Source organism: Macaca fascicularis, chromosome 19 (assembly GCF_037993035.2).
Source record: "Macaca fascicularis isolate 582-1 chromosome 19, T2T-MFA8v1.1".
Taxonomy (NCBI): Eukaryota; Metazoa; Chordata; class Mammalia; order Primates; family Cercopithecidae; genus Macaca; species Macaca fascicularis.
Window position 1 is genome coordinate 43,333,930 of NC_088393.1, and position 18,166 is coordinate 43,352,095.

The 18,166-nt window shown below is 53.8% G+C and overlaps 1 protein-coding gene and 1 long non-coding RNA gene across 15 annotated transcripts in view; one reads left to right on the forward strand and one right to left on the reverse strand.

Moving 5' to 3' along the window:
• Nucleotides 1-14,232, forward strand: part of WDR62 (WD repeat domain 62) — a 52,050-nt gene extending 37,818 nt beyond the window's left edge. For 6 of the 14 annotated variants that reach the window (XM_005588930.5, XM_015441585.4, XM_015441586.4 and 3 more), the window contains 14 exons: nucleotides 1,051-1,173; nucleotides 2,398-2,531; nucleotides 5,519-5,571; nucleotides 8,519-8,737; nucleotides 9,872-9,999; nucleotides 10,338-10,441; nucleotides 10,788-10,898; nucleotides 11,138-11,275; nucleotides 11,870-11,984; nucleotides 12,079-12,205; nucleotides 12,287-12,338; nucleotides 12,474-13,112; nucleotides 13,646-13,803; nucleotides 13,896-14,232. In XM_005588930.5, the coding sequence (XP_005588987.3) occupies nucleotides 1,051-1,173; nucleotides 2,398-2,531; nucleotides 5,519-5,571; nucleotides 8,519-8,737; nucleotides 9,872-9,999; nucleotides 10,338-10,441; nucleotides 10,788-10,898; nucleotides 11,138-11,275; nucleotides 11,870-11,984; nucleotides 12,079-12,205; nucleotides 12,287-12,338; nucleotides 12,474-13,112; nucleotides 13,646-13,803; nucleotides 13,896-14,156 (2,362 nt within the window). In that variant the 3' untranslated portion in view covers nucleotides 14,157-14,232. Of the gene's footprint in view, nucleotides 1-1,050; nucleotides 1,174-2,397; nucleotides 2,532-5,518; nucleotides 5,572-8,518; nucleotides 8,738-9,871; nucleotides 10,000-10,337; nucleotides 10,664-10,787; nucleotides 10,899-11,137; nucleotides 11,373-11,869; nucleotides 11,985-12,078; nucleotides 12,206-12,286; nucleotides 12,339-12,473; nucleotides 13,113-13,645; nucleotides 13,804-13,895 lie in introns of all 14 variants that reach the window. The other 8 variants (XR_012427479.1, XR_012427478.1, XR_012427480.1 and 5 more) reach the window with 8 other exon arrangements.
• On the reverse strand, nucleotides 13,208-15,907 carry LOC141409086 (uncharacterized). The gene is made up of 2 exons (XR_012427504.1): nucleotides 15,773-15,907; nucleotides 13,208-14,652 (listed from the first exon to the last, which is right to left on the reverse strand). It is a non-coding gene; the product is annotated as an uncharacterized lncRNA (long non-coding RNA).
• Nucleotides 15,908-18,166: the final 2,259 nt, after the last annotated feature.

Here is an 18,166-nt window from a genome sequence, read left to right on the forward strand (position 1 = left end):
CACCTATAACCCCAGCACTTTGGGAGGCTGAGGCGGGTGGATCACTTGAGCTCAGGAGTTCAAGACCAGCCTGGGCAACATAGCAAAACCCCATCTCTACAAAAAATTAGCTGGGTGTGGTCATGTACAACTGTAGTCCCAGCTACTCAGGAGGGGGAAGATGGCTTGAACCTGGTAGGCAGAGGTTGCAGGGAGCACAGATCACGCCAGTGCACTCCAGCCTGGGTGACAGAGTGAGACCTGTCTCAAAAAAAAAATAAAAACCTAAAAAGAAGAAACAAATCCCAGGCCTGTCACTTACTTTCATGTCACCTTGAGCAGCTTATTTACCCTGAGCCTCAGTTTGCTCCCTGTAAAAGACAACACCGTTTACCTTAAAAATGGTGTGATGAGGCCAGGCGTGGTGGCTCACGCCTGTAATCCCAGCACTTTGGGAGACCTAGGCGGGTGGATCACCTGAGGTCAGGAGTTCAAGACCAGCCTGGTCCACATAGAGAAATTATGTCTCTACTAAAACTACAAAAATTAGCTGTGCATGGTGGCAGGCGCCTGTAGTCCCAGCTACTCAGGAGGCTGAGGCATGAGAATGACTTGAACCTGGGAGGCAGAAGTTGCAGTAAGCGGAGATCGCGCCACTGCACCCTAGCCTGGGTAACAGGGCAAGACTCTCAAAAAAAAAAAAAAAGAAAATTGTATGGTGAGAAATGAATGAGATGATATCCATATATTCTTTAGCACATGGGTGGTGCTCAACGAAGTCCCTTTTGTCAACTCCCTTTGATTTACCCCTGTTCTTCCCCACAGCCCTCTTCCTCAGGTCTTGAGGCCTCCAGAGCAGGCTCTGGTTTGCTGAGATGCCCCAGACCTGGGCCCAGGGTGTGGATGTGGCGAGTCCAGCATCCCTGCACTAAGCGGATAGGGGTGTGTTTTCCAGGAGCATCTGGAGAATGGGGTCCAGGCTGTGGTGAGGGTGGCTTCAGGGTCAGCCACGGCAGCAGCTCCCATGCTCACTCTTCCTCTGCCTTGCATGTCTCTCTTTGGCCTCCACAGCTGTGTGTTCATCTGGCACCTGGGCCCGGAGATCACCAACTGCATGAAGCAGCACTTGCTGGAGATCGACCACCAGGAGCAGCAGCAGCACACAAAGGACAGGAAGCAGAACAGCCACCCCAGGTCCTGGCAGCCCCTGTCCTTCCACCAGAGGGATGAGTCCCTGCTGGGGCCCCATGGAGTGATGCTGGGGACACAGCAGTGGCCAAGACAGCCCTGCCCTTAGCACACTCACAGCTGGGTCGGGGAGACAGACTTTGAATATGCAGTTACAGTAATACATACAAAAAGGTTTTGTGGGGTTTTTTAATTTTCATAAATAATAGAGACAGAGTCTTGCTGTGTCGCCCAGGCTTGTCTTGAACTCCTGGGCCTAAGTGATCCTCCCACCTTGGCCTCACAAAGTGCTGGATCACAGATGTGAGCCACTGCATCCGGCCATGAGAAGGGTATTGAAGTGGAAAAGCAAAGTGTTTGGCGAGCCTGGGCACTGTGATGGGGGATGCCCCAAGTGGCTGTGGGAACAGAGCAGTCCCAGACCGGCCAGCCAAGGGGAAGGGTGGGTAGGGAGGGGGTCTGAGAGGAGGGCTGCAGTGGGACCACGGTGTCCTCTTGCTCCCACCTGAAAGCTGTAGCTTCACTTACTTCTTTGAATCTTCTAAATATACTTCTTTCAAGTGTTTATGTAGCAAAGCCAGTTTTATTTGCAGATAACTCATGTTCTAGTTTTTGATTTGAGGTTTTGGTTTGGGTGTTGCTCATTTTGAGTGGGAGGTTTTTTGGTTTTTCTTCTCTCCTGCTGCTGGGTGTGTCTGTTTTTGCCATTGGCTCCATGTGGCTCCCAGGGCACTGTGGAGACCAGGCCTTAACAGGGGCCACTGGTCCTGAGGTCCTGAGGTGGTATTAGAGGTATCATCTTGGTATCTTGGTTTTGAGGCTCCCACTCCACCCCTAAGCTATGAACCAGGGCCCTGGCTTCAGTGCCTGCCTCATGCCAAGGGAGTTTTAGTTTCCTGTACTCGGGAGGAGCCACCATCATTGCTGCCACCTACGGGGAGCCCAGCACAGGACTGCAGTCCCACTGTCTGCTTGGCTTTCCGTCCCATTGCTGTAGCCCTGAAAGAGTTTGTGTTCGTTTGTAGTCTGGCCTTTGTTAATCTCATCTATTGTGGTGATGTGTTTCTAGTGGGGAGACGGTGTCAAGTGAGAGACTTGCCAGCACCATCTTGACCAGCAGCCAAGAATATGTTAACATGGAGCTTAGCACAGGGCCCGGCCCTAGGCAAGTCCCCACCACCAGCCCGTTTGCCTGTATTCTCTCCTTACCGTCCTCATTCCTGGTTTTAGGCAGGATACGTATGTGTCCACACCTAGTGAGATTCGTTCCCTGAGCCCTGGAGAGCAGACAGAGGATGATCTGGAGGAAGAGTGTGAGCCAGAAGAGATGCTGAAGACACCATCCAAAGACAGCTTGGATCCAGGTTGGAAAAGGGGCCCTATTTTAAACTATGTCAGTGTAGGGAATCATTGCTGGGTTTTGCCCATGACTTTGTTTACAGGGCCTGGCACATATTAAAACTCAGGAGTTGACCAAGCACGGTGGCTCGCACCTGTAATCCCAGCACTTTGGGAGGCCGAAGTGGGTGGATCACCTGAGGTCAGGAGTTCCAGACCAGCCTGACCAATATGGTGAAACCCTGTCTCAATTAAAAATACAAAAATTAGCCAGGCGTGGTGGCGTGTGCAACTGTAGTACAGCTACTAGGGAGGCTGAGACAGGAAAACTGCTTGAACCTGGGACGCAGAGGTTGCAGTGAGCCACTGTGCAGTGGCACTGTGCCACTGTACTCCAGCCTGGGTGACAGAGCAAGACTCTGTCTCAAAAATAATAATAACATAAATAAAATAAATAACATTCAGTAATAAGGCTTAGTGTGGTGGCTCACACCTGGAATTTTAGCACTTTGGGAAGCTGAAATGGGAGGGTCACTTGAGGCCAGGAGATCGAGACCAGCCTGGGTAACATAGCGAAAGCCCACCTATGCAAAAAAAATTTAAAAAAAGAAATTAGCTGGGCATAGTGGCACACATCTGTAGTCCCAACTACATGGGAGGCTGAGGCAGGAGGATCACTTGAGGCCAGGAGTTTGAGACCAGCCTGGCACATACCAAGACCCCGTTCCTACAAAAAGAAAAAAATTAGCTGGGCCTGGTGGTGCACACCTATATTGCCAGCTACCTGGAAGGCTGAGGCAGGAAGATTGCTTGAGCCCAGGAATTCCAGGTTATAGTGAGCTATGATCACACCACTGCACTCCAGCCTGAACAATAGAGTGAGACCCTGTCTGTAGAAAAAGAAAGAAACTCAATAATCATATCAGTCAAGACTCTTTAGTATAAAAGCAACCAGGCTTAAGTCAGGAAGAGAATTTTTGGTGCCTGAAAATTGGAGAGGATTAGCTTTCAGCATGGCTGGATCCAGATAGACAGATGATAAAAGGAAGCTTTTTTTTTTGTATCTTTTGGCTCTGCTTTTCTTCATGTTGGCTTTGCTGACGGACAGACTCTTCCTTTACTAGGGGAAAAGATACCCCCAGCAACTACAGGCTTATAAAACTCCATAGAGAATAGAACACCTCTTTCCTATAGTAGCTCAAGCAGAGTCTTAGGGTTGTGTGACTCATGTTCCCGATATGACTGGTGTACCCACTTCTGAGCCAATTGCTGTAGCTGTCCACATCTGAGCATGTGATCACTTCTGAGGGCAGACTGTAGTCAGCTTCATCCACTCACACCACCTGATCAGGCATCAAAAATGTATTTGAGGCTGGGTGCGGTGACTCACGCCTGTAATCCCAGCACCCTGGGAGGCCAAGGCAGGTGGATCACCTGAGGTCAGGAGTTCGAGACCAGCCTGGCCAATATGGTGAAACCCCGTCTCCGCTTAAAATACAAAAATTAGCTGGGCGTGATGGTGTGCGCCAGTAATCCCAGCTACTTGGGAAACTGAGACAGGAGAATTATTGAACCTGGGAAGTGGAGGTTGCAGTGAGCTGAGATTGTGCCACTGCACTCCAGCCTGAGTGACAAAGCAAGACTCCGTCTCAAAAAATAAATGAATAAGTAAAAATAAATTGAATTCTGTTGCGGATATTGTCCGAAATCTTTTTCCTCTGCACAGTCTCTCATCTACCTGAATATTGGTGAATACAAAGCAGAGGCCTCCAAAATTTTAAGTTATTCCCCTGCAGATGGCCATTTAGGTTTCTTGATTTCACATCACTCTTAATGAGGCTATGGAGATGGAGACCACTCCTAGGCCTCCTCGAAATGTGAGGATTTCTCCAGGACAGAGTCTGAGGAGTAGCACCGCTGGATCCGGGGGTTATTTTTACTTTTATAAAGTTGTTTTATTATTTTATTTCACTTTTTTTGTTGCCCAGGTTGGAGTGCAATAGCATGATCATGGCTCACTGTAGCCTTGACCTCCTGGGCTCAAGCAATTTTCCCTCCTCAGCCTGTGAGTCGCTGGCTGAGTCACTAAATATGTGTGTGTTGGGCATGGTGTGTGTGGAGAAAAGGTCTCACTGTGTTGCCCAGGCTGGTCTTGAACTCCTGGCCTCAAGTATCCTCCCACCTCAACCTCTCAAAGTGCTGGGATTACAGGCTTGAGTCCGTATGCCTGGCCTTTATTTTAAAAGAGAACCCCAGCCAGGTGCAATGGCACATGCCTGTAATCCTAGCACTTTGGGAGGCTGAGGTGGGCGGATCACAAGGTCGGGAGATCGAGACCATCCTGGCTAACATGGTGAAACCCCGTCTCTACTGAAAATACAAAAAATTAGCCAGGTGTGGTGGCGGATGCCTGTAGTCCCAGCTACTCGGGAGGCTGAGGCAGGAGAATGGCATGAACAGGAGGCGGAGCTTGCAGTGAGCCGAGAGCATGCCACTGTACTCCAGCCTGGGTGACAGAGCAAGACTCCGTCTCAAGAAAAAAAAAAAAAAAATAGCCGGGCATGGTGGTGGGCGCCTGTAGTCCCAGCTACTTGGGAGGCTGCGGCAGGAGAATGGCATGAACCCAGGAGGCGGAGCTTCCAGTGAGCCGAGATCGCGCCACCACACTCCAGCCTGGGTGACAGAGCGAGACTCTGTCTCAGGAAAAAAAAAGAGAACCCCAGAGTTCTCCAAACCCGGTACTGCTCCACCCTGCGTTGCATTAGGCTCTCCGTTGTCCCCACACTTTTCCTGCCATCCTTTGGTAGTATTAAGCTTTGTCACCTCGGTCAGTCTTGTGAGTCAAATACCGTGTCCCATGGTTTAAGTTTGCATTTCCCTGACAGCTGGTGCTGTTGAGCCTTCTGACCTCTGGGGTGTGGTGTTGCCTCTTTGGGGACTGCCCGGTTATGTGTGTGGCCTGTTTGTTGGGATGTTTGTCCTCTTTTCATGGATTCTGTGTGTCTCTCTCCAGATCCTCGATGCCTGCTAACCAACGGCAAGCTGCCACTGTGGGCAAAGCGGCTGGTAAGTCTTCAGGGAGAGGGTTGCTCAGGGGCTGGCAGAGGAAACGCCTCCCCGGCTCTGCCTTCTGGAAGCCCTTTTTCCTTTCCATGTCCCTCTTTTCTCTGGAGAAGCCCTGTCATCCTTCCAGGCTCAGTGAGACAGCTCTTTGTTCATGATCAGTGCCCTGTGCCAGGCATTGTTCTGGATGTCAGGGACACAACAGTGAACAAGGGAAACAAAAGCCTCTCCCTTCATAGGCTCACTTGCCTGTGTGGGTGAGGAACAGTGTCCCCATTAAATAAGTAAGTGACGTAGTATGTTGGGTGCTGATAAGTGCTATGGAGGGAAAAGAATCAAGAAGGAGGCCGGGCGCGGTGGCTCAAGCCTGTAATCCCAGCACTTTGGGAGGCCGAGACGGGTGGATCACGAGGTCAGGAGATCGAGACCATCCTGGCTAACCTGGTGAAACCCCGTCTCTACTAAAACATACAAAAAACTAGCCAGGCAAGGTGGCGGGCGCCTGTAGTCCCAGCTACTCGGGAGGCTGAGGCAGGAGAATGGCGTAAACCCGGGAGGCAGAGCTTGCAGTGAGCTGAGATCCGGCCACTGCACTCCAGCCTGGGCAACAGAGCCAGACTCCGTCTCAAAAGAAAAAAAAAAAAGAATCAAGAAGGAAAATACGTCAGCCAGGTGCACTGATGCGTCTCTGTGGTCCCAGCTACTCAGGAAACTGAGGTGGGAGGATCATTTGAGCCCAGGAGGTTGAAGCTGTAGGGAACCGAGATGGCACCACTGGACTCCAGCCTAGGCAACAGAGTGAGATCCTGTCTCAAAAAAGAGAATAAGAACAGGGGCCCAGCACGGTGGTTCACACCTGTGATCCCAGCACTTTGGGAGGCCAAGGCAGGTAGATCGCTTGAGCCCAGGAGTTCAAGACCAGACTGAGCAACATAGTGAGACCCCATCTCTACAAAAAATTTAAAAATTAGCCAAGCGTGGTGGTGCATACCTGTAGTCCCGGCTACTCAGGAGGCTGAAGTGGGAAGATTGCTTGGGCCAGGGAAGTCGAGGCTGCAGGGAACTGAGATGGCACCACAGCACTCCAGCCTGGGCAACAGAGCCAAGACCTTGTCTCATAAAAAAAATAAAAATAGAGAAAATAAGGAGTGTTGGGGGGTGGCAGTTTTAAGTAAACAGGAAAGGCCTCATTGGGAAAATGATATTTGATCAGAGTTGAAACAAGTGAGGCAGGGAGATACTGGGACGAATGTTCTAGTCATAACAGCCTATACATGTAAAGGCCACGAAGCCAGGAGCTCAAGACCAGTTTAGGCAACATAATGAGACCCCCATCTCTACAAAAAATTAAAAATAGCCAGGCATGGCTGGGCACGGTGGCTCACACCTGTAATCCTAGCACTTTGGGAGGCTGAGGCGGGCGGATCATGAGGTCAGGAGGTCAAGACTATCCTGGCTAATACGGTGAAACCCTGTCTCTACTAAAAATACAAAAAATTAGCCAGGCATGGCAGTGGGTGCCTGTAGTCCCAGCTACTCGGGAGGCTGAGGCAGGAGAATGGCATGAACCCAGGAGGCGGAGCTTGCAGTGAGCCAAGATCACGCCACTGCACTCCAGCCTGGGCAACAGAGCAAGACTCCGTCTCAAAAAAAAAAAATAGCCAGGCATGGTGGTGCACATCCATAGTCCCAGCTACTCAGGGGCCTGAGGCAGGAGGATTGCTTCAGCCCAGGAGTTGGAGGCTGCAGCGATTGTGCTACTGCACTCCAGCTTGGACAGCAGAGCAAGACCTTGTCTCTTAAAAAAAAAAAAAGAGGCCGGTGCTGTCGCTCATGCCTGTAATCCCGGCACTTTGGGAGGCCGAGGCGGGTGTAATCCGAGGTCAAGAGATTGAGACCATCCTGGCCGACATGGTAAAACCCGGTCTCTACTAAAAATACAAAAATTAGCTGGTCATGGTGGTGCATGCCTGTAGTCCCAACTTCTCAGGAGGCTGAGGCAGGAGAATCACTTGAACCCAGGAGGCGGAGGTTGCAGTGAACCGACGTCGCGCCACTGCACTCCAACCTGGCGACAGAGTGAGACTCTGTATCAAAAAAAAAAAAGAAAAGAAAGAAAAAGAAAAGAGAAAGACAATGTGGATTATAAGAGACAGAGTAAGAGAGGTGAATGAAGGATGATCCCAAGGTTGGGGCCTGAACAACTGGAAAAAACAACTGAAACAGGGGAAGCTTTAGGAGGAGCAGGTTTGTGTGGAGGAAATGAGGAGCTGAGTTGTCAGCATGTTAACTTTGAAATACCTACCAGACATCCATACAGAGATGTAGAGCAATTGCATGTGCAATTCTGAAGTTTCAGAGAAAATTTCATGAATCCCAGCTGGGCATTCCCAGCACTTTGGGAGGCCGAAGCAGGATTGCTTGAGCCCAGGGGTTTGAGACCAGCCTGGGCAACATAGTGAGAGTCCACCTCTACCAAAAACCAACAAAATGGGCTGGGCACAGTGGCTCATGCCTGTAATCCCAGCACTTTGGGCCAAGGAGGGCGGATCACTTAAGGTCAGCAGTTTGAGACCAGCCTGGCCAAAATGGCAAAACCCCATCTCTACTAAAAATAGAAAAATTAGCCAGGCGTGGTGGTGGGCACCTGTAATCCCAGCTGCTCTGGAGGCTGAGACAGGAGAATTGCTTGAAACTGGGAGGCGGAGGTTGCAGTGAGCCAAGGTCACACCACTGCACTCCAGCCTAGGAGACGGAGCAAGACTTCATCTCAAAAACAACAAAAAAAAAAAAAAAAAGAGAAAGGTTCATGCTGGAGATACGTACCTGGAAGTTGTTTCTGAATGGTATTGAAAGCCAGGAGCCCGGATTGGCTGTGTGAAATGTCTGTGGCGCTCCCTGCAGTGAGTGAGCACTCAGCCGGGTGCCTGACTGTCCCATATCCTTCAAGCTAGGGGACGATGATGTGCCAGATGGCTCGGCCTTCCATGCCAAGCGCAGCTACCAGCCCCACGGCCGTTGGGCAGAGCGGGCTGGCCAAGAGCCCCTCAAGACCATCCTGGATGCCCAGGACCTGGATTGCTACTTTACCCCCATGAAGCCCGAGAGTCTGGAGAACTCCATTCTGGATTCACTGGAGCCACAAAGCCTGGCCAGCCTGCTGAGTGAGGTACGCACTTCCACCCCAGCCTGGTCTGTAGCCCTGGCACTGTGACGGCCCCAGGGCCTGGCACCTCAGGCTGACTCCCACTCCATGGGGGCAGGGAGGATTACGTGAGGTGGTGAAGGGTAGGAGGGTGAGCCCCAGGACTGTTGCACAGCAAGACTTCCCAGGGCAGACAGGGAGTCGTTGGAAAGTGAGTCACTTGGGGGTTAAGAGCTTGGATGCTAGAGCAGGCTTGTACCCAAGTGGGGGACATTTGGGTAGATGGAGCCCTGACCCTACCCATTCCTGTTGTGTGACCTTGAGTAAGAGGCTTACCTCTCTGGGCTTCAGTCATCTAAAAAGTAGTCATAATCGGGCCGGGGCAGTGACTAACACCTCTAATCCCAGCATTTGGGGAGGCCAAGGCAGGAGGATTACTTAACGATCACTTGAGTTCAAGGCCAGCCTGGGCAACATAGCAAAATCCCACCTCTACAAAAATATTTTTTAAATTTTTTTGTTTTGTTTTCTTTTCTTTTTTAAAAAAAAACTTTTAAATGGTAATAACAATCTCTTCTGCCCCAGAGGGCTTTTACAGGAATCCATGCTTAAGCATAGGGCCTGGGCTCTTAGAGGTGCCTGTGCAACTTTAGCTCTTACTCTACTATTTTCCAAACAAAATTCCTTTTTATCCTATCCTATAATTTGTCATCTTTATTGGGGTATAATATACATCCAGTAACATGCACAGATTTTAGGTATACAGGTTGATGAACTATCTGTGTAATTCATATGTGTCCACTACCCTGGGTAAAATCTGGAGTGTGTTCTACCTCCTAGAAGGTTTCTGCCCCTCCCAATCAGGTCCCTGCACCAGGATAACCAGTATTCTGACCTCTAACCAAGGACTGGGTTTCCTATTATTGAACTTCATATAAATAGACACGTAGAGGGTTGGACCTCCTATTTTTGGTGCCACACCTCTTCCTCATCTATAAAGGGACTGATAACGCAGGGGCAGCCCAGGACAAGCTGGTTGTGAGCAGAGTGCATGGCACAGGCCCTGGGTCACAGCCTCCAGCAGCCAGCCATGGTTCCTGGCGTAACAGTGGCCCCAGCCATGGCTGCTTCAGAGTGGCTGTGCTGTCTTCCCCATAGTCAGAGAGTCCCCAGGAAGCTGGCCGCGGGCACCCCTCCTTCCTCCCTCAACAGAGGGAATCATCTGAGGCCAGTGAGCTCATCCTCTACTCTCTGGAGGCAGAAGTGACAGTCACAGGGACAGACAGGTGGGTGTCCTTTCTACCAAGGGAGCTTTAGTTGGAGGAAGCCCCAGCTGATAGCTGCACCCTGGAAGAACTGTTCTTTGCCTTCCCAGTGGGCTTGTGGGAGTGGGGACAGTTGTGGCCTGGATGGGGCAGGAGCCCAGCCTTAGTTCCTTGGTTTCAGGTGGGGTACAGGAGGGCCTGACCTGGGGGAAGGAGGGGACATTTGGAGGAGGCGGGGAGGCTGAGGCAGTGCTCCTGCAGGAGCAGCGGGTACGGGTGCCTAGGGGCTCCAGGTGGGGCTGGCTATTGAGTCTCCAGCTGAAGTCCTTGTTCCCTCTCTGCCCCCACTGGCACTGCAGCCAGTATTGTGGGAAGGAGGCGGAGGCCAGGCCTGGAGACCAGCAGGGCGACTCCTACCTCAGGGTGTCCTCCAACAGCCCAAAGGACCAGAGCCCACCTGAGGGTGAGTGCAAGAAAGGCAGGGACCCTGTGACAGTCTGTGCGTTCAGCCAGGCCCCTTTCTGGGCACCGATGGTGACTTTGACCCAGTACTGAAGCTCAGAGTCTGTCGAGGAAGACACATGTGGTCCCTGCTGCTGCCTGAGGATTCTGGGCCCAGCTGCCTACAGTTGAGAGCCCAGCTCTGCCACCTCCTTGATGTGGAACTTCCCTCATTCATAAAATGGTGGGTGGGTGCTTTTATCATCCCTCCTCCAGATGGGGAAACTGAGCCCAGGGAAGCATAGCCCTGGCCCTGGCTCACCTGAATGGTCAGGCTGTGGGCTCCTGACCCCAGCTCTCTCCTTCAGACTCGGGGGAATCAGAGGCCGACTTGGAGTGCAGCTTCGCGGCCGTCCACTCCCCAGCTCCGCCTCCTGATCCCGCCCCTCGGTTTGCCACGTTGCTACCCCATTTTCCAGGTAAGCAGGGGCCAGACACACAGGGGACTCGCTGCTCGGGCCTGGCTTAAGGCCAGTCACAGTGTTTAAGCACAGGCCCTGCACTTGGAGCCCACTGAGCCTGGAAGATGGGGATCCCTGCTTCTCAGCCTGCAGGCAACAGGGCAGGGATGGGTGGGGCCTGCTTTCTCCATTTCAGGTGGCGTCTGCTCTGACTCATGGTGTTGGCTCCTCTTGTCCCTCCCCTCCTTCCCTGTCAGGATGCGCAGGTCCCACAGAAGATGAGCTGTCCCTGCCCGAGGGACCCAGCGTCCCCAGCAGCTCCCTACCCCAGACTCCGGAGCAGGAGAAGTTCCTCCGCCACCACTTCGAGACACTGACTGAGTCCCCCTGCAGAGGTAGGACCCTGCCTCACCCGCACCTGCCAAGGCCATCTGTGCAGCCTGGGCACAGCATTGGTGTCCCTGGAGTCGGCTCCCCAGCAGGGCCGCGAGGGTGAGTGGAGAACACCTGCTCCGTTTTTTTTTTTTTTTGAGACGGAGTCTCACTCTGTTGCCCAGGCTGGAGTGCAGTGGCGCAATGTCAGCTCACTGCAACCTCCAACTCCCCGGTTCAAGCGATTCTCCTGCCTCAGCCTCCTGAGTAGCTGGGATTACTGGCGCACACCACCAAGCCTTGCTGATTTTTTGTATTTTTAGTAGAGACGAGGTTTCACCATGTTGGCCAGACTGGTCTCGAACTCCTGGCCTCAGGTGACCCACCCGCCTTGGCCTCCCAAAGTGCTGGGATTATAGTTGTGAGCCACCGTGCCCGGCCTGCTGCTTCACTCTTGACCTGAGCCTCACGATGCCTCCTCGCCCACTGCCCCTGCTTGTACCCTGTGTCTGCACATAAGGGTTTCTGGGGATTGCCCCACTGGGCTGTTGGCTGGCCTGGGGCTGGGGCTGCTTGGCGGGAAGGGTTATGAGGGTCACCTCGGGATGTTCCCCTAGAGCTCTTCCCCGCAGCTCTGGGAGACGTGGAGGCCTCTGAAGCTGAGGAGTACTTCTTCAACCCACGCCTGAGCATCTCCACGCAGTTCCTCTCAAGCCTCCAGAAGGCATCCAGGTAGAAGCTGGCCAAGCACAGCCCACCCTCTGGCTCCTTGACTGCCCCGGAGCAGGCTGAATGAGAATCATTCCCCCTCCTCTCCTTCCTACAGGTTCACCCACACCCTCCCTCCCCGGGCAACCCAGCACCTTGTGAAGTCTCCAGAGGTCAAGCCCATGGACCAAGTTGGAAGCCAGCCCAGAGCAGATACTGGCTATGCCTCCCCAGACGGGACCCACGTGAGTATTAGAGCCACCTCCCTCAGGGCACGGGGCTGGGAACCCCGAGGTCTTGTCCTCACCTCAGAGCTGTGCCTGCAGGTCCTCGCTGCGGGGAAGGCTGAAGAGACGCTGGAGGCCTGGCGCCCACCACGTGAGTGCCCCCGTCCCAGACGGACAACCCTGGGTTTCTCGGCAAGCGGCTGGATGTCCAGCCGAGCTGTGGGGCCGGGGGACCCTAGCTGTCAGCTCTGTGTGGGGGAGTCAGTGCCATCTGCTTTCGTTACAGCCCCCTGCCTTACAAGCCTGGCGTCCTGTGTCCCTGCCTCCTCCGTGCTGCCCACGGACAGGAAGCTCCCAACGCCCACATCTGCGTCCACCCCAGGCCTGGCTCAGGGTGTCCACACCCCCTCCACCTGTTCCTACATGGAGGCCACTGCCAGCTCCCATGCCAGGATATCACGCAGCATCTCCGTCGGTGACAGCGAGGGCCCTATCGTGGCCACGCTGGCCCAGCCCCTCCGTAGGCCATCGTCTGTTGGGGAACTGGCCTCTCTGGGCCAGGAGCTTCAGGCCATCACCGCTGCAGCAACACCCAATTTGGGCAGTGAGGGCCAAGAGCCTGCCCTGCATTCCTGGGGCAACCACGAGGCCCGGGCCAACCTGAGACTGACCCTGTCAAGTGTCTGTAACGGGCTCCTGCTGCCCCCCGTGGATGCCCAGCCTGGCGTCACCATCCCAGCAGTGAGCTTCCCAGCCCCTAGCCCCGTGGATGAGAGCACCCTGAGGCTCCATGGCTCTGCCTTTCGCCCAAGTCTCCCAGCTCCTGAGTCCCCTGGCCTTCCTGCCCACCCTAGTAGCCCCCAGCTTCCAGAGGCCGGGCCTGGCATCCCTGGCGGCACTGCCTCCCTCCTGGAGCCCACTTCTGGTGAGTACAGCCCTGGAGCAAGGACTGTCCCCTAAGTTCATCCTGTGTGCTAGTTGGCTCAGCTTCAAAAATGGACACTTGACCTGCCCACAGGAACTGTGCCATTCATTTATTCGTTCACTAACTTAAATATTTAATAAGCATTACATGTTGGGCTTTGTGCTAGACCCTGGGACATGGGACATGGTGGTAGACAAAACAGAGGATTGACATCTTCATTGGGGGCAATGCCCAGACTAAACCTTTACGGAACCCGTCATATGTATCACGAAGTGACATATGCTCAGGAGGGACAGAGGAGGGCGAGGGAGTGCAGGGTGGGGACGGGTTGGATTACAAACCAGAGGATGAGAAGAGGCTTCAGGGAGGAGGATGCATTGGAGCAGAGACCTGTGGGAGGGAAGGGGAGGGAGCCTTGGGGACCCAGAGAAGAGTTCCAGACAGAAGGACAGCATGGAGTCCACCCAGCCACCCTGGCAGCTCACACCAATGGAATGCAGCTCGTCTTGCTTATTGCCTCCTCTCTACCTCAGGTGCACTCGGTCTATTCCAGGGCAGCCCTGCCCGCTGGAGTGAGCCCTGGGTGCCGGCTGAAGCCCTGCCCCCATCCCCCCTTGAGCTGAACAGGGTGGGGAACATCTTGCACAGGCTGCAGACCACCTTCCAAGAAGCCCTCGACCTTTACCGTGTGGTGAGCCAAACCCCAGAGTCGGGAAAGGGTTGAGGGGTCTCTTGGGACCGCCTGGCCTTGTTGGCCCCTGACAAGGCTGGCATCCCTTGCAGTTGATCTCCAGTGGCCAGGTGGACACCAGGCAGCAGCAGGCACGGACTGAGCTGGTCTCCACTTTCCTGTGGATCCACAGTCAGCTGGAGGCCGAATGCTTGGTGGGGACCAGTGTGGCCCCAGCCCAGACCCTGCCCAGCCCAGGACCCCCCTCCCCACCGACGCTGTGCCCTCTGGCCAGCCCAGACCTGCAGGCCCTGCTGGAACACTACTCGGAGCTGCTGGTGCAGGCTGTGCGGAGGAAGGCACGGGGACACTGAGGGTGCAGCCCCTCCACCGCAGCCCTGCTGCTTCTAAGGACTTAGGTATTTTAAGCGAATAAACTGACAACTTGGAGGAATGGTTCCTGGTGTCTGTTTGGGCCTATCCACAAAGCCCTCTTCAGGTGGAAGCAGGGAGAGAGGGTAGAGGGTGATGCCCAGAGGACTTGTGTCTGTCAGTGGAGAGCATGGGACCAGCATTCCCAAGAAGTTCAGGAACTGCAGCCATGATCAGGGCCAGTCCTCCCACACTGCCCACAGAGCTGCCACAGATCAATGTGGGGTGCTCACCCAGTGGGGCCCAGTTGTGCCCCAGGGAGGAGCCAGCCCCTCCCTCTTACCTGACCCCTGCCAGTGCCTGAGAACTCACTGGGGCTGCTGTGATCACCATGTGCCTACCTTGCCCAGCAGCCCATGCTTTGCCACATCACAACTCGGGGCCTCTGGGCCAAGGCCACAGTAGATCCCACAAGGTCCAGGGTGGTGGTGTCCCCATCTGCAACAGGGGAAACTGAAGACCCATGAACAGGCTTGCCCAAGCTGGGTATGGTGGCCTGCACTTACAATCCTGGCTACTCAGGAGGCTGAGGTGGGAGGATCGCTTGAGGCCAGGAGTTTGAGACCAGCCTGGGAAACTTGGTGAAACCCCATTTCTTTATTTATTTTTGTTTTTGAGATGGAATCTTGCTCTGTCACCCAGGCTAGAGTGCAGTGGTGTGATCTCGGCTCACTGCAAACTCTGCCTCCCAGGTTCAAGCGATTCTCCTGCCTCAGCCTCCCAAGTAGCTGGGATTACAGGCGCCCACCACCATACCCAGCTGATTTTTGTATTTTTAGTAGAGATGGGGTTTTGCCATGTTGGCCAGACTGGTCTCGAACTCCTGACCTTGGGTGATATACCCACCTCGGCCTCCCAAAGTGCTGGGATTACAGGCGTGAGCCACCGCACCTGGCCAAAACTCCGTCTCTTTAAACAAAACAAAGTAAAACAAGAAACCCAGGCAGGCTTGCCCACTGTATGATCCTGGCAGCAGGCCCAGGCCACCAGCAGCTGGGACCGATAACTGCTTCCCCTTCAGGAGTTCTACATTCCATGAGCTCCCGGCACTGGTACCAGCTACCCCAGGCAGCAGGCATCTGGCCACATGGAGTGTCTGCTAAAAAAGCCACTCTTGGCTGTGTGCGGTCGCTCACGCCTGTAATCCCAGCACTTTGGGAAGCCGAGGTGGGTGGATCACCTGAGGTCATGAGTTCTAGACCAGCCTGGCCAACATGGTGAAACCCCGTCTCTACTAAAAATACAAAAATTAGTCAGGTGTGGTGGCGGGCGCCTGTAATCCTGGCTACTTGGGTGGCTGAATCAAGGAGAATTGCTTAAACCTGGGAGGCGGGGATTGCAGTGAGCCAGAATTGCACCATTGTACTCCAGCCTGGGTGACGAGCAAAACTACATCTCAAAAAAAAAAAAAAAAAAGCCACTCTTGTGTAAACACAGACATTCCCAATGTCCCAAGTCACTATAGGAAGGAAGCCAGCAGGGGCTTGCCTAAACCACACTCCCCCACCATGCTCTGAGCACTTCCCTGCTCAGCCAGGCTCACACAGCTGAGACTCACCTAAATTTGCCTGGTGGCAGAGCTGGACCCTTCAACACTAGGACATGGTTTTCTGTTTCCATGACATGACACACATCAGGACCAATCTTGCAGTTCAAAACATTCTGCCGGGCGCAGTGGCTTACGCCTGTAATCCAAACACTTTGGGAGGCCAACATGGGCGAATGACCTGAGGTCAGGAGTTCAAGATCAGTCTGGCCAATGTGGCGAAACCCCATCTCCCCATCTCTACTAAAAATACAAAAATTAGCTGGGGTGTGGTGGTGCACACGTGTAGTCCCAGCTACTCAGGAGGTTGAGGCAGGAGAATCGCTCGAACCCAGGAGGCAGAGGTTGCAGTGAGCTGAGATCACGCCATCATTATACTCCAGCCTGGGTGACAGAGCAAGTCTCAAAAAAAAAAAATCCTGCCAGTTCGCACCCAGGTGCCGGGCACTGTAATGGAAGGAACATCAGGCATTGCACCTGCCCTCATGGCCACTTACCTTCTATACAGGGAAACAGATGCAGGAATTAGAGCTCTGCGTAATTCTAGGTAGGCTGGGGAGATCCATTGCTGGTGAAGGGTCAGGGAAGGCCTTTCCGAGGTGACATTTGGGCTGAAGCTTGATAGAGGACATATCAGGAACATGTCCAGGCTGACAGCACAGCCAGTGCACGGGCCCAGGGACAGCCACACGTGATCTGTGTGGAAGGAAGAGGGGCAAAGCCAGGACAGCTCGAATGGAGTGAGCAATGGGAGGGCAGGAGATGAGTTGTGAGGAGGAGCAGGGCCCTACCAGGCAGGACCTTGTTGCTTCATGACATTTAAGTCCAAGAAACATCCAGAACAGTGTTTTGTTTTTTGGGGTTTGTTTCTAAATCTCTGCTCCTAATGTTTGGGGTGATGTCCAGTGTTGCTTATTTCTCATGACTCCTTGCCTCAGGGAGTCCAGGTGGTCCAGAACTTGGACCACCTGCCTAGGCCCAGGCCCACCTGCCTAGTTCGGCCACCATTGCCCAAAACCTTGCCCAACATCCCTGGGCAAAGCTTGGTGTCCAGCCCCCTATGCCCCGGACACCCAGGAGACCACCTCGGGCCTCTGTCGCTCATGGAATCACCCTTCCTTCCAACCTGTATCATAGTAAAGCCTCCGCTCCAAGGAGTAAACGCCTGGCTTTCAGGGCCCAAGATGGAGGGATGTTGGTTACCCTTGATGTCATCATGCACCTGGCCTCTTCCTCTCCTGCTCTATCATCCTCTGTGAGCAAGCTTCAGTCTCCAGCTTATGGCCTCATGGTTGCAACACGGCTGCTGTGGCACCCAGCAGCACACCCTCAGGTGGTGTCTCCATTTTGCAATTGTTGGCTTTCCTGCAGCCCTGACTGGGGGGCCTGGCACAGGCCTGGAAGCGCAGGACCTAGTAGCTGTCCCGATAGTACTGCTATGGGGAGGCTGAGGTTAGAGGTGGAGTGCAGGGGGCTCACAGAGGGTGACAGCAGGAGAGGAAGAGGCCAGGTGCACAATGACATCAAGAGTAACCAACGTCCCTCCAGCTTGGGCTCCAGACGTTTACTCCTTGGAGCGGAAGGCTCTACTATGATACAGATTGGAAGGAAGGGTAATTCCATGAGGGTCAGAGGCCCAAGTTATTGGTCCCAGCTGCTGGGTGGCCTGGTCCAACCAGGAGCAAAGGCACAGAGCAGGGCGCCCTCTAGGGCAGCAGAAAAGAAATGCAGATCTCTCCCAGGGGTCTCCTGGGAGTCTTCATCTGGGGTCAGATGAGTCCCAGGCAACAGGAATGGAGATTGCTTTGATGTGCTTGGACCATCTCTCCTGTCCTGGGCATGTTGCGGCTCAAACAAAGAGGTTCTCTCAGCAAGAAAGGCAAGTGGGCTGGTAATCAGAGAGGATCCAGCATGTCTGCCACTTCCCTCTTCCAAATGCCAGCCTCTGTCCTGGAAGGACCATACTTTCTCCTCGGACAAACCACCTGGTTAAGAAGCCATTGCCGGTGGTGGAGTGTGTGCATGCGGTTTGGGAGTTGACAGGGTCCCAGCAGGAAGATGACAGCATGCTTAGATGGGATATTCCAAAGAGTTTAACCAAGGGATCGTTTGCAAAGGAGCAGCAGGGACTGGGAAACCACCGGGACTGGTGCAGAACCCCAGGACTGGCACCACGGGAACTGTTACCACCCCCAGGCCACAAGGTACAAACAGAAGGAACAAGAACCCAAAAGGGCAAATCCCAGGGAGAGGGTAGTGCTGAGGGAGCTGTGGTCCTGACTCCCACACAGGAGGGAGTGAGAATCAACACCCTGACTTTACTCACCCCCTGCAGGGCACCCCATTGTCCAAATCCTACTGGAAGCCAGACTACATAGAAGCCCAGGTGACCCCGCCTCCCAGTCC